At 37.3% G+C, this 15,965-nt stretch overlaps 1 protein-coding gene across 2 annotated transcripts in view; it reads right to left on the bottom strand.

The window, feature by feature from the left end:
- Positions 1-15,965, bottom strand: part of TMC1 (transmembrane channel-like 1) — a 147,496-nt gene that overhangs the window by 64,965 nt on the left and 66,566 nt on the right. For both annotated transcript variants that reach the window (XM_014541280.1, XM_014541281.1), the window contains 2 exons: positions 4,107-4,197; positions 2,321-2,402 (listed from right to left, as the gene is read on the bottom strand). In XM_014541280.1, coding sequence (XP_014396766.1) covers positions 2,321-2,402; positions 4,107-4,197 — 173 coding nt within the window. The remainder of the gene's footprint in view (positions 1-2,320; positions 2,403-4,106; positions 4,198-15,965) is intronic.

Genomic DNA, 15,965 nt, shown 5'->3' on the forward strand with positions numbered 1-15,965 from the left:
TTTTTTTATCCTCACCTGAGGATATGTTTCCATTGATTTTTAGAGAATGTGGAAGAGAAAGGGAAAGACAGAGAGAAACATCAAAGTGAGAGGAACACTTTGATTGGTTGCCTCCTGCATGAGCCCTGACCTGGGCCCGGGCCAGGGAGGAGCCTGCAACCTAGGTACATGCCCTTGGTCAGAACTGAACCCAGACCCTGTGGTGAGCAGGCCGAGGCATTATCCACTGAGCCAAACCAACTAGGGCAGGATATGACATTTCTTAGCCCTCTAGCAGCAAACCTTCCTTTTTTTCTCCAGGAGTGTGGTGAAAAACCCTAGACCACCTTATTGGATTCTTATTACCCAAGTTACTAAGAATATTACCAGTGGCATACAGGGAGCTTAGCCAATGAGCGGTCAGAAAAAGTGTTTCCTCTGTAGTTCACACCAATTGCCGTCTCGACCCCTACCCAGGCCTAACACCTCTGGCCAAGGCGTTAGGCCTGGGCAGGGGACCCCCAGCTCTCCGCGATCGCCCACTCTGCCCCTGCCCAGGCCTAACACCTGTGGCCGAGGCGTTAGGCCTGGGCAGGGGAGTCCCAGCTCCCTGCGATTGCCGGCTCCGGCCCTGCCCAGGCCTAACACCTGTGGCTGAGTCGTTAGGCCTGAGCAGGGGACCCCCAGCTCCCACAATCACCAGCTCTGCCCCTGCTCTCCACCATCGGGGGCTCCATCCCTGCTCCCTGCCATCGCCGGCTCCGCCCCTGCCCAGACCTAATGCCCCTGGCTGAGGCATTAGGCCTGGGCAGGGGACCCCTCAGCTCCAATCGCATGCTCCGATCACCGCTGGGCGCCTATGTATGCAAATTAACTGCCATCTTTGTTGGGTTAATTTGCATACTCATCCGATTGGCTGGTGGGCATAGCAAAGGGATGGTCAATTTGCATGTTTGTCTATTATTAGGTAAGATTTTACTCAACACATATTGATTAAGGTCAAACATGTTCTAGGCCTAGTGATCCAGGAGTGAATAAAACAAAATCTCTACTTTCCTGTCTTGCAGAAGAAATGAACACAAGTAAAATAAAAGAAAATTATATTAACCATTCAATCAAAAGACAGTATTTTAGATCATTGTACATAAATGTTGAGGAAAATAAAGCAAGAAAGGGATGGTACAGAAATATGTTGGAGGGAGTGCAATTAATAAGCTGATATGTTTTAATTCATTGCCATTTGATAACGTGAGATTGAGGGCGGGGAATAGTGACTCTGAGAGTGTGCGCAATCATGTCAGTGAGGCATCCAGCAACTGTGCTATCTCCCTGTGGAGGCCCCGTTTTAATAATGCAATGCCACATTTACCCAGCAGGAAAACCAAGACCCGGGAGAAAATCGGGTCCTAGTCCAAACCTTTAGAAACCAGAATATGGCAAGATTGTGCTTAAAACTAGTTTTAAAAATAGTATCACTGCCCTAGCTGGTTTGGCTCAGTGGATAGAGCATCAGCCTGGGAACTGAGGGATCCTGGGTTTAATTCCAGTCAAGGGCATATGCCTGGGTTGTGGGCTCCATCCCCAGTAAGGGGGCATGCAGGAGGCAGCCAATCAATGGTTCTCTCTCATCACTGATGTTTCTATCTCTCTCCCCCTATCCCTTCCTCTCTGAAATCAATAAAAATATATTTTGAAAAAATGGTATCCCTTTTTGTTTATATTCTTTGTTTTTAAAAATAATTTATTATTATATTTACAATATTTTAAATTTTTTATTTGCCTTATTATAAGCTTGGAGCATTGTTTTAAACAGGTTTTTATTTAAGTATATTCTCCTGCCTTCCTGTACACTGTGAATATTGTATAAAAATGAAGGCATAATATGATATTCAGATAGGAAGTTCTTGGATGATTATTGCTTATTCTACTTCAGAGGTTTGAAAATGGGGCTCTAAGATTTCTTCATTCATTTTAGACATTCATTTTGATTATTGTCTAACATGAGGGCATATATATTTTTCAACGTCAGGTTCATTGCCCAAGTAAAATCTCTGCCTTCCCATGATATGACTCAATGTCATTGTGCACAACACTGACTTTCCTGTGTAGGAGAAAGAACAAGGTCAGAAGGGGAATAGTTTGGTGGGAAGGGAGAGTGGGATCTCCAGTGCTGTGATGGGTAAGTACTAGTAAGTCTTCACAGTGAGCAAAAAAGATGTAAAACGCAGGTTTATTTGTTTGTTTTCTTGTTTTTAATCTTTCCCACTAAGAAAGGCATCTGATAAGCTTATGAGACATTTATCTAGGCCAACCTCCCATCTGAGATCTGTTGAGCACTTACTTTCAATTGCTTTGATTTTATTTTCCCATGGGACACAAGCAGCTTTGAAGTTCTCAAAATCACGGAGAAATTTGACCCATTTCTGAAAAGGAAGCGAAGAACATCAAGAAAGCCCAACCTCTTGTTTGTCAAGATATTCATCCCCAGCCCCATCCCCAAATCTCACAAAACACTGAGCTTGGAAAGAGCTCTCTGGCACGATATGTTGCTGTTTGTAAGTAAGTAAGTAAGTAGATAGATAGATAGATAGATAGATAGGGGAAACAGTACTTGCCTTCCTGTTCTCCACTCTTCTCCAGACCAATTTACTTCAAAAATGTTCACAGATACTTGTTTACAGAATATATGCTTAAAAATACCTGTTTATTCTGCCAGACATAAGAGAGCAGGGACTGATTTTGCATCTAATAAGGTGATGGGCAAATGGTATTGATTAATCAAATAAATATTCATCACATGAAGAAATTAATGAAATGTGAGTAAGACATAGATCCTGTCTTGAAGGTCTTCTGGGTCTATTAGAATATACTGTATATTTCAATACAGGATGATAAGTACTGTGACATGGGACACTTCACTTTGGTAGAGGTAGAGCAGTCAGCTAAATAGAAAGCTATGGTGTCATAGGAAAGGGAAGAAGAAAAAAAAGCCATGAATTTGTTTTAATAAAAGAACTTCCTTCCATTTTACTCCATAATGTTGGGCCATCCAGAGGATCGCTTGGAAGAATGGGGACAGATAACTTTGCATGTGTGTACATTAAACTGGATAATGTGTGAGTTGCACAGGCACATAAAGCCTACATAACAGTATGAGGCAAGTCTGAAGTTCAAAGATTACCTAAATGAAAAACATTCCAAATGTCCATCTATAATAGAATGGATAAATAAATTGCGGTCTCTTCATACAATGGAATATAACATGTCAATAAAAATGAACTATAACTCCCGTAACACGGATGTATCTCATGAACATAACATTGCATCAAAAAAAGCCAGAAACAAAAGCATAAATACTATATGATTTCATTTACTTACACTGTGAAAACAACAAAACTAACCTATGAGATTATATATATATATCAAAAAATATATTATATATTATATTTAAGATATATGAACTTTATTCACAAAACATCTTTATGGAAATATATTTAGCTTATTTGTAAAGAGGGGATAATAGTACCATGTACCAAACTTGCTGTGATAATTAAATTTAAATATAACTTTATAGAAGGATTTAATTCAGTGCTTGGCATATAGTAAATACTAAATAAATGTTAGCTTCTCTTCTATATTTTCCAAAAATCCATATTTCATTGGTATATCATTTGTATTTTCTTATTTACTATCCAATTCACAGTTTATGCTCATGGTAGAGAAGAGCTATATATATGGTTCTGTTACTTGTAGACATTTTGAGAAAGAAATGTGGACCCTGAACCTCTTAACTACCAGGTAATGAAAATCAAAGGGGCAGTCTTTTACTTTGGGGAGTGATAAAATTACACAAGTAAATCTTTTGCCATGAATCAATGTTTCTGAACTTAGTTTTCAATTTAACTCCTCTAAGGGGCCTTTTTGGATTTTTTTCTGAATCACCCCTCCAAGTTCTAATATCACAGATATAGTGTATATGTACTGTGTATGTATATGTGATTTAAACATATAAAGTGTACTTTTTTCCTCTTTCTCAGAACACAATCAATTTTCTCCCCTTTACAAGTCAATATGGCCTCCACTGAGAATATATGGCATCAACCAAACTGAGTTATGAAAATACTTACCTTGGCCATCATCATCTTAAATGCAAACCACCGCTTTCCTTTTCCTTTCCCAAGAGCTCCTTCATTCTCACTCACAAATTTTTTTGCTTCCCTAAGAAAAGAAAACAAAACAAAATAAGGGGTGGGTGGGGGTGGATGGAGATTAATAGAATATAGAGGCAGTGAACATTTAATTTTATTAATTTTTCAATCTTATTTCTTCCAAACCCTTAACAAGTGAATCTAAGCTGTATTTCATAACCTAGGGACTTGTAATGGATATTTAAGATTTTTAAATTTTGGCCAGTAAGAATAAGATATTTTAGTCTAGCTTATTTATCAGCTGAAGTCATTGAAAAGTAAGGAATTTATACTGAATGTCAAAATAAAGAACCCAAGCTCTTCTCATTTCTACCACATATAAAATTGAATCTGAACTTTATTTCAGATTTTGGCAGTCAGAATGTTTATTTTAAAATACTTTCTTTCCTTCTTTTTTAAGAATTATTTAAAAAAAAAAATAGGGCAGAGAGTTTAGGACAAACTGACATGCAACATACTTATTGACCTGGTATTTAATCTTGTAAAAGAAATTATGAGTTAAAACAGAAAAATCACATTATGTAAAGCAATGTAATTGAGGGAAGAGGAAAATAGAAAGGAATTCTCAACACATGACTTAGCCCTGCATTTAGAAAGGGCTTCAAATTCATATTTTACCATAATTTCCAAATATTTATTTACAGTAGTTATATTAGTATATTTGTTTAAAAAACATCAAAATGGGTAATATAAACATGCTAGAGGCCCGGTGCACAGATTCGTGCACTGGTGAGGTCCCTCAGCCTGGCCTGAGGGGATTAGGCTGAAACCAGCTGTCCAACATCCCCCGAGGGGGCCCAGATTGCAAGAGGGTGCAGGCCAGGCCGAGGGGCCCCACTGGTGCATGATCAGGGCCGGGGAGTGACCGCGGGAGATCTCCAGGGAATGTCCAGTCCATCTCGCCCAGGCCTGATCCACCAGACCTCAGCAGCAAGCTAACCTACTAGTTGGATTGTCTGCCCCCTGGTGGTCAGTGCACATAATAGCAACTGGTCAAGCGGTCGAACAAACAGTCGGACACTTAGCATTTTAGGCTTTTATTATATAGTATTAAAAATGTACACTATTTGTAACTTTGGTCAATTTTGTTATTGTTGTTTATTTGATATATGAAAAATCTTTATAAAGTAGAGGTGGGCCAGGCTTGTTTTGACATCACAGGGGCCATAGAGAACCCAAGAGATAAGCCAAACCTGGACTGTGATCATACAGGTGCAATGCTGTTGTCAGCTGGATGGCCCCTGGAATATGCAGTTTTACAGATAAGACCATTCAACACGTGACTATAAATAAACTTATTAACAAACAAAATAAATCTTGAATAATAGGAAAAGTCGGTGAAGGATTATTTGTAAGGTGTTCTTAGCGCTGAACTCATGATTTTATGATACCCAGTGATCAAAACACAACACACAGCCACTGACACAGTCGATAACTAGACAGTGGTGCCTTACTGCTCACGTATGCCTTTGCACCACCCACATTCTGCCATTAAACACACAAGCACAACGAGAAGATTCTCTGCAGCCATCACCCTCCCACCCCCCGCCCCAGACCAAGTCCTTGATGGCATGGACAATATCTTCTTCTGTAGCTCCCACAGTGTTGACCATCACTTTGACTATAGGAGGTGCTCAATAAACCTAACCCTCCTGCAAATAGAGCTGAATAGCATAACTCGGGGTAGATATCTATATATAGACAGGAGAGTATGTAATAATCGTATTTTCCAACATCAATTAATGCTTGAAAACAAAGTCATTCTAGGCTTTGGGATTATACTCTTCCTCATTAGTCTTCTCAAAAACTTCATAGGGGAGCCTCCTAGAAATGGAGAGAAGTTACTAGACTGGCCTTGTTGTCAAACACCCTGACATTTGACATGACCTCTGGGATGTGAAGAGTCATTGGAAATGGTTTCTAAAACATTCTGTACGTTCTAAAACATTCAATAGAGCCACATCAAAAAGAATAAACTAAGTTCTCGTGGCTGGGTTTTAGATTTATGCAATCAAGAAAACACATCACATTTAAGCATTACCTATCTATCATAGAGATGATAAGACAGGAGTGTGGCACCTAGCAGACATTTATAAAATGTTGAACTGATCTAAACTCAAAATCAGGTAACGATTCTAACTCAGCCTCTGAGATTTGTCTCTGTCACCTTGGCCATATTTTTGATGCTCTCTGTGCACACATTCATCAGTCCTGCTTCTCACAAGAAAGCACACTTGCCCAAGACTCACAGAGACCTGAGCAAGTTCTGGCACAGGTCACTTTAGTTACTGTGTGGCCTCTAACAGGTCAGAATTCCCCAACAAACAGATAAAAATCAGGCAACTGCTTCCCTCCCTGCTTGCCAGGATGGTGTCAAGAATAAGGTAAGATCACAGATGTGAACGTTTTGAAGGGTTTATTACACAGTCAATCCTACAGAAATGTTTGTTTTGAAACTGCAAATTTGTTCTAGTATGAATGATAGATTATGGAACAATTTGAGCGTAACACAAAATTTTGTTTGCTTATATGTGATTTTATCTACCAAAAAAAAAACAACCACTGAGAGAATGTCGAAAATTGCATCCAGCTAAACCTAGCAGTGTAAGAATAAACAAAATGCACACACCTCATCTACCAGCTCCCTGACTGTATCATCTAATTTAGCAAAACCACATCCATTCACAGCTGGTGCTACACTGACCCTCCTTCCACACTTTACAGTAACACAAATTGCAACCCTGCTAAAGCACTTCCACAGCAAACTGCAGGTCTTTTTCAAAGTAAGCTGCCACATTTATTGTAGAATTTATGTATTTCTTAACCATTTAGCATGTGTAAAATGTTGCTGTCATTTTACATCTATCTTTCCGTGTGTCGCTGAAGACATTTCTGAGTATTGTACCCCTCTTCCCATTTTTCATATAAACCCTATGGTTTTCATTGCCCGATTTTGCATATTGTAGTGATTTTTAGGAATTCATACACCATGTTATATAGCAGAATTGACTATAATTCAATTACTTGGCATCAAGAATTTTTAAATTCATAAAACCAGTTATACATAGGAATTATCACATCATTCTCTATTATAATAAACACATAAGTAGCAAATCAAAAATTCTTCTTAGTAAAATTTGCTTTTCAAATGTCAAGTTCCTATTTTATGGGTGTATTCACTATTCTAGATACTTAGCAGATAATTGAAAAGATACTCAGTTTGGCCTATTAGAATTCTATTACTTACTAGATGAGTGGCTGGTTAGAAAACTAGACTGCTCTAAACAATCAGAACTATAAAGAAATAGCTATTCTACTCTATATTTCTGATAAGATTTTTAATTGTGAGCTGATGATTATGATACAGAAACAACTATCATGATTTAAGCGAGAAAGAGGAAAGTCAGGGTTATAATCAAATTAAAATCACCAGAAATTTACTTACAAATTCATTTAACAATATAGAAACTTATTTACATGGCAGTCATAGGTTTTTGTCATTTATTATGAACATAATTTTCCTTTGAACAATCTAACTGAGATTTTATTGACTATCTCCAATTGCCAAGTTGTCCTGATGTTAGGCATAGTTTCATATTTCCTAATGACTACCCCACACTGCCCTCAATATAAAAGTCTGGACTTCACTCTACTTCACACAATCTCAGGTATGAATTTCTTCTCTTCCTTGATGTCCTAACTCCTCCTCCATTCTCCAAGAGATCTGCCCCCAAATTTAATTCAAAAGGGAACCCTGAACAGCCCTTCTACCTCCTCCTGCTCCCCATTGCTCATCCTGGCCAAAATAACTACTAGTCTCAATTCATCAGGAATCTGGGTAATGACTTTAAAACAAAGTCAGCAGCCATGGGTGGGTAGAGAGTAAGTGTTTAGCGAGAACAGACTCTTGATTCCCCTAATTTGATGCTCTTGGGATGTAAGGAAGCACTCTCGCTGCTCAAAGGCCTAGAAGAAAGAACACTGGACTGCATGTGGTCAGTGACTCAAGGAGAGAACATGCCTTACACTGTTTCCACCGCTGACCTTTGCAGTGAGCTGGCAGGATGTCAAGATGAAGAAAACCAGCATCACCCAATCCCTCCTCCCTGATAACAGATTTCTTCACCAGAGGACATCTTTCATTGTGCTATTAGAAGCAGAATGCAAAAAGAAACTATCCAAAACAAAGATAAACACTGACTGATAGTTAAAACGCTGAAGTGCCCATGACACATCAGAATGCAAGAAAAGAAAGAGCAGTGTCTTTGAAAATTAAAAAGCAAGAACATTTCTTCATATTTTTCTTATAGTTAATTCATTTTCCTACCATTTTATATTTATCTGGATAACTTAAAATGATTTTTCCACATGGTTAAAATTGAAGTAGACTTTTGTGGATAAACTCTGAATACCTGTTGGCTTCACACCATCCAAATTTCTGACTGAAAAATGTGTTCATCCCCTTGAACTGCATTCAACAAAAGCCACCTGCCAAGACTATAAGCTGGTCTCCAGGTCTCAGAGCTCAAGCAAGCGCTGGTATAATATGCACAGCTCTCTGAGCTGTAACCCCAGACCCATGGATAAATAATTGAGTGAGGTCTATTTAATGACAATGATACCTGGCCTCATAATTCATTTATCAGCCCCTCCTGTTGGTAATTAGAATAATAAGGTTTCATGGGCTTTCAAGAATACTTTCACAGTTAGGTGAAGGAGCACACTTTGGCCTAACTTACAAAATAGATAATTTACCCATAACACATGATACAACCCTGACTGCCCAAGAGAGTTAGGGCTTGCTAAATTGCCTTTGATACATTCTCATCCCAGGAAACATGTTCCCTGTTTGGGTTCCATTAAGTTGACTTTTCTTTCCTCTTATTTTCAGTTTGATAGTATGATTGAGCAACCGATTTATTGCTGAGTAAATGACAGACATTTCAAAACTTATCTTTAAAGCAACTATAATCAAAACATGTATTCTTGAACACTTCCCAGCAAAGGATAAGAAGTCTTTTCTTTTTTTAAAAAAAAATGTATTTTATTGATTTTTTACAGAGAGGAAGGAAGAGGGATAGAGAGTTAGAAACACCAATGAGAGAGAAACATCGATCAGCTGCTTCCCACACACTCTCTACTGGGGATGTGCCCACAACCAAGGTACATGCCCTTGACCGGAATCGAACCTGGGATCCTTGAGTCTGCAGGCTGACACTCTATCCACTGAGCCAAACTGGTTAGGGTGAGAAGTCTTTTCTTAATAAGCACATTTGTTAAGTTGTATGAGTTCCCTGTAAATTTTGGAGATTAAACCCTTATCAGAGATAACATTGGCAAGTATGTTCTCCCATGCAGTGGGTTTTCTTGTTGTTTTATTGATGGTTTCTTTTGCTTAATAGATTTTTATTTTGATATAGTCCCATTTGTCTATTTTCTCCTTAATTTCCATTGCCCTAGGAGCTGGATAGAGAGTTAGAAACACCATCGATCAGCTGCTTCCCACACACTCTCTACTGGGGATGTGCCCACAACCAAGGTACATGCCCTTGACCGGAATCGAACCTGGGATCCTTGAGTCTGCAGGCTGACACTCTATCCACTGAGCCAAACTGGTTAGGGTGAGAAGTCTTTTCTTAATAAGCACATTTGTTAAGTTGTATGAGTTCCCTGTAAATTTTGGAGATTAAACCCTTATCAGAGATAACATTGGCAAGTATGTTCTCCCATGCAGTGGGTTTTCTTGTTGTTTTATTGATGGTTTCTTTTGCTTAATAGATTTTTATTTTGATATAGTCCCATTTGTCTATTTTCTCCTTAATTTCCATTGCCCTAGGAGCTGTATCTATAAAGATATTGCTACAACATATGTCTGATATTTTGCTGCCTGTGGTTTCCTCTAAGATTTTTATTGTTTCCCATCTTATGTTTAAGTTCTTTATCCATTTTTAGTTTATTTTTGTGTATGGTGTAAGTTGGTGGTCGTTTCATTTTTTTTTGCATGTATCTGTCAAATTTTCCCAACACCATTTATTGAAGAAACTGTCTTGACTCCATTGTTCTTCATCTTTGTTCTTCTTTCTCAGGATTGCTGTGGCTATTCGGGGTCTTTTTTTATTCCATATGAATTTTGGGAGAGTTTGTTCTAGGTCTGTGAAATATGCCGTTGGTATTTTAATAGGGATTGCATTGAATCTATAGATTGGTTTGGGTAGTATGGACATTTTAATGATGTTGATTCTACCAATCCATGAACATGGTATATTCTTCAATTTGTTTATGTCTTCCTCTATTTCTTTTCCTAATGTTCTGTAGTTTTCCAAATACAGGTCTTTTACCTCCTTAGTTAAGTTTATTACTAGGTATCTTGATTTTTTTGTTGCAATGGTAAATGGGATTTTTTTTTTATATTTCTCTTTCTGTAAGTTCATTATTGGTGTATAAAAAAACCATAGATTTCTGGGTGTTAATTTTGTATCCTGCTACATTGCTGTATTTATTTATTAAATCTAATAGTTTTTTATGGAGTATTTAGGGTTTTCTATGTACAATATCATGTCATCTGCAAATAATGACAACTTAACAAACGAAAGATAAACAACCCAATCAAAGAATGGGCAAAGGACCTAAATAGACACTTTCCGAAAGAGGACATACAGAAGGCCAACAGACATATGAAAACATGCTCAAAGTCACTAATCATCCTAGAGATGCAAATCAAATGACAATGAGGTACCATCTCACACCTGTCAGAATGGCTATCATCAACAAATCAACAAATGCCAAGTGCTGGAGAGAATGCAAAGAAAAAGGAATCCTCATGCACTGCTGGTGGGAATGAAGACTTGTGCAGCCACTGTGGAGAACAGTACTAAGTTTCCTCAAAAAATTAAAAATGGAACTCTCATTTGACCCAGCAATCCCACTCCTAGGGATATATCCCAAGAAATCAGAAACATCAGTCAGAAAGGATATATGCACCCTACGTTCATAGCAGCACAATTTACAATAGCTAAGATTTGGAAACAGCCTAAGTGCCCATCAGCAGATGAGTGGTTTAAAAAAATAGTGGTACCTACACAATGGAATACTATGCTGCTGTAAAAAAGAAGGAACTTTTACCATTTGCAACAGCATGGGTGGAACTGGAGAGCATTATGCTAAGCGAAATAAGCCAATCAGAGAAAAGATAAGTATCATGATCTCACTCATATGTAGATATAATGAACAACATAAACTGATGAACAAAAATAGCTTCAGAGACAAGGTAACACTGAACAGACCATCCAACCTCAGTGAGAAGGCGGGGGAGGAGGGCGGTTAGAGATCAACCGAAGGACTTGTAGGCATGCATAGTAGCATAACCAATGGACACAAGACACTGGGGAGGTGGGGTGAGGGCATGTGCTGTGGGGTAGGGGAGGCCGGGGGAAGGTTAATGGGGGAAAAAAAAGGAGACATATGTACCACTATTTGTAATACTTTAAACAATAAAATAAAATTTTTTTAAAAAAAGAAAAGAGCAGGTAAAGCTAAATATAATCCTATCTAATAAAGACAAAATAATATTGTAATAGCTATGTATGGGCCTGGGGGAAGGAAGGGGTACTTGAAATATCAGGGGGACCACTCTGTAAAATATATGATTGTCTAACCACAAAAATAAAATAATAAAAAAATAAGCACATTTGAAAAATTTGACCATTTAAGTTAACAAAAAATTAGAACTCTGATATCCCTAAAATATCATTGGGTAATTGAAAGAAAATTGCAGAGGTGAAAACTAGTCTAATGTGCAGAAACTAAAATAAGAACTATAGGCCTAGCAATAGAATTCCATAGTTAGACTGGTAGAATTATTCAAAATCATTCTAAAATGGGAAGTGATTGTTCAAAACATGTTTTTATAAAGAGTATGCTAGCAGCAATAGTTTTAATGGTTAAGATGCTCAGTTGCTTTCTCTATCAAATAGAAATAATAATAGCTATTCCACTGGGTTTTCTCATACTTTATAGAAAATAATGCATGCATGTAAGAATGAACATAATGTATGTAATGTGTTCATGGCAAACAGTAAGGGCACTATAAATAGTACTCTATATATCTGTTAACTTGATAAATTGCCCTTGGTAAATAAAAACATCAGAAACAATCTGAAAACAAATAACAAATAAACAAAGAACAAGCAAAAATTTGCCTCTTCATTTATATTGCCTCTATGAATAGTCTATATGTCTAGCTTATTTTGGTATGCTTCTATTTGTATAGAACCACAGCACATATCACATACCATATACCATATATCATGTATCATATACAGAGAGAGAAGAGACAGATAGAGAGAACCAAGACTTCTAAAGCTTTTATTAGCAATAAACTTTAAAATGATCTGTGCACAAAGAGTTCTTCAGGCAATTTTTTTTACTTGCTCTGATGATACTCATGGAAATGTGTGAAAGCTAGATGTTAGTGTTGGTGAGTAACTAAAACAATGCTTGGATAGGTCAAATTTATATTAAGTTCAAAGTTACTACCCATGGAAATTCTTCAGACCTAGGAGGGCTTCTTTGCTCCTTGGAGCTATGAAACAATGTTCATTTTCATGACTGCCTTAAATGTCAAATAAAGATTCCAACACAATTTTGGTTATACGCTAGAGATCAGTCAAGCATCTCAGAGTAATTTTAGATGAATCAAAGGTGAAATGACATAGTTGGGCTTCAGTGGTTTAATTAAAAAAAGAAAGCACACTAGATCCTCTTCAACTCACTAAGTTTTATTCTAATTCTGCTCTGTACATGGTTAATTTAAGATTCAATCTATGATTTAAAATATATTCCTTTGTATTATAATAGCAATGGAGTGGGAGAGAGGACCATACAGATTTCCTGAGGAGCTAAAGCTTTTGCTGACTTTAAGATATTTGTCACAGCACAAACTCATTTTCCACCACAGAAGGACACCAAAAAATTCTAAGATTGTCAGCAGAGATAATGTATAACAAAGTTACATAATGAACTCTTTTTCAGAGGAAAGAATTATAGTAACTTTATAAATATCTCTCCAGATAGTCTTATTAATCTCTATAGTAAGGATTTTTGCTTTATTTTTGTCTTTGTTTTAATGAATCAGTCCAGCATGCAATTAGCACACTAATACCTGAAAGCAGGGGTGGTATTATGTGGACTGTGAACAATTAGGCCATATTCCTAGACATCTAGGTATATTCCAGCCTACATTACTGTTTTGTTTTGTTTTTTAGCAGAAATGAGACTTGGGAAGAATGTGACCATAAAGTCACGAATGAATCTTAAGATCAGGAGTCCAAGAGGAATAAGATAAGCTAAATCTAAAACTTACCTCAACTACTCTCATCACTGAAGATTTGCAAAAATGGCAGTGTTCCCCCCACCCCCAGGGCCTCCACTCCCCTATACTGTGGGAAAACTATTCTCAGAAATAGATAAAAATAGCACTGAAAATATAAATTGCTGTACATAGCTGTAAGAGGAACCCATCCAAAACTCTAGCCAATAAGCAAATTTGTTTCATTTTTATTATACTTTGATTCCTCCTTTTAGTTGACCATTTTTTTTCTATGTATTTATTCAGTATGTTTTATGTTCTTAGGAATGTGTTCAGTGCTTTGAAAGAAATAAAAGAAACATGTAGATTCCTTCATAAAGCTTAAACTCTATTAAGAAAAATGAGTTATAAGCCCATAAAATTGTTATATAACAGTGCTGTGCAGCCTTGAAGTGAAAAGGGAATAGATAGGGTAGGCTTCTCATTGAAGATATTGTAGATGAGGTAAGAACTAAGCTGGACATTAAAGGGCTGATAGAATTTGAGTAGGCAGAGAAAGGCATTCTAGGCATCAGTTTGCCGGAATTTCCCCAAAAAAGGAGATATTTCCACCATGAATCACATATACAATCTTATATTCTTAGATACACTGACATTCAGCTCTTCACAAGGCCATTTACAGGGCTTGATAGACAGACTGTGCTAATTCTGGTGGTTCATGTGCATTTTAATCAAATGCATCTAATCACATCTGAATACTGTGAAACAGGAGGATGCACAGGGTGCTGCCTCTGAGTGAGAGGAGCCATTCTGCATTAAAAGTCTGGGTAAATATTCCTGTACATGACTTATGTGTTCATATTTATACTTTTATATGCATGTCTAAGTATTCTGAAATATTTTTTCACATGTTGTGTGGTAATATTTAGGAGTGCTAAAAAGCCTTAGTTTTCTGTTAAAACTGGGTGTTCTGCCTTTTGATCCATGAGTGGGCAAGAAATTTAAAATGATGGCAGTTCAGTGAGCTCTGAAAATAACCGACTACCCGGTAAATTTGATTGCTGCCCCATGACGAACTTAGATCTGAAGGTCTGTCCTCAGCACTTGGCAACACAACACCCACAGAGCCACACCCTGCTCCTACGCTGTGTTGACTTGCAGTCTTAATATTCCACAGTTTGCTCCCATACCTTCCCTTCTAACTTTTCCTGATCCTTATGACCAATCACTGGTCAAAAAGAACTATAATAGTGTATACATAAATATAAAAATTAATCATCCAAGAAGTCACATATCTTTATGTAGATACCTAAGTGTGTATGTGTAGTTGTCTGTGCAATAGTATATACATATACACATTTGTATACATGTGTATATGTAAACTCATACATATATATTGTGAAAGCATAATTAACATGACTATTTAAAAAGAAGTGTTTATTAAATTTTCAGCACTGCAAAAGGGAAACTTAGACAAATTATATTTGATGTATAAATTCTTTTCTTTTCTTTCTTTCATATAATTTATGATATTCTAGTATAATGTATTCCAAATACTTACTTTCAGTATATGTATTTTAGTGAGACTTAACCACTTTTATTCCATAGCAACAAGCTTATTTAAGTCCCCCAAAAATAGTATTTCATTTGCCATTCCTTGGTCATATACAGAAAGACATCCTCAAAAATGCCTTGATTGTTCTCTTAAAATAAACCTAATCAAGTAAAGGGTTATCTTCACAATTAGTACCCTATTTGAGAACTGGATGACATTCCCCCAAAACAACCAGGGAACATTTCTCAAATTAATCTTAATTTGTACTTATCAATACACATTTGCTATTCTTTTACTGTTATTGTATTATGTCAAATATATTTGAAAGGATTTCTTCCTAAATAACTTTAACTGATTAATTAATGAATTTCTCTGTTTAATCACCCTTCAAGAATAATATATTTATAGACAGCTGAAATTCTAAAGAGTGCAAGTTAGGTAAATTGCTATCAAAAATTGGAGGGTAGAGTACCCTAGCAAGCTGCAAAAAAACCCCCAAAAATAACTGATGCAGTGTGTGTTACCATATATAACACATTGAATGATAAGACTCTAGGAAATAAAGTACAATGACATGAAATTAAGATAATAGTAACCACACTTTATCTATCTGGAAAAAAAACTTTAGAACTTTCCTATGTCTAATATTTTCTTAATTATAATTATTACTAGAGGCCCGGTGCACAAAAATTTGTGCACTTGGGGGGGAGGAGGGAGGTCCCTCAGCCCGACCTGTGCCCTCTCGCAGTCTGGGACCCCTCGGGAGATAACGACCTGCTGGCTTAGGCCTGCTCCTGGGTGGCAGAGGGCAGGCCCAATCCCTAGGTGCAGCCCCTGGTCGGGCTCAGAGCAGGGCTGATTGGGGAGTTGGGGCGCCGCCCCCTGTCATGCACAGAGCAAGGCGGATCGGGAGGTT

Source organism: Myotis brandtii, unplaced genomic scaffold (assembly GCF_000412655.1).
Source record: "Myotis brandtii unplaced genomic scaffold, ASM41265v1 scaffold266, whole genome shotgun sequence".
Classification (NCBI taxonomy): Eukaryota; Metazoa; Chordata; class Mammalia; order Chiroptera; family Vespertilionidae; genus Myotis; species Myotis brandtii.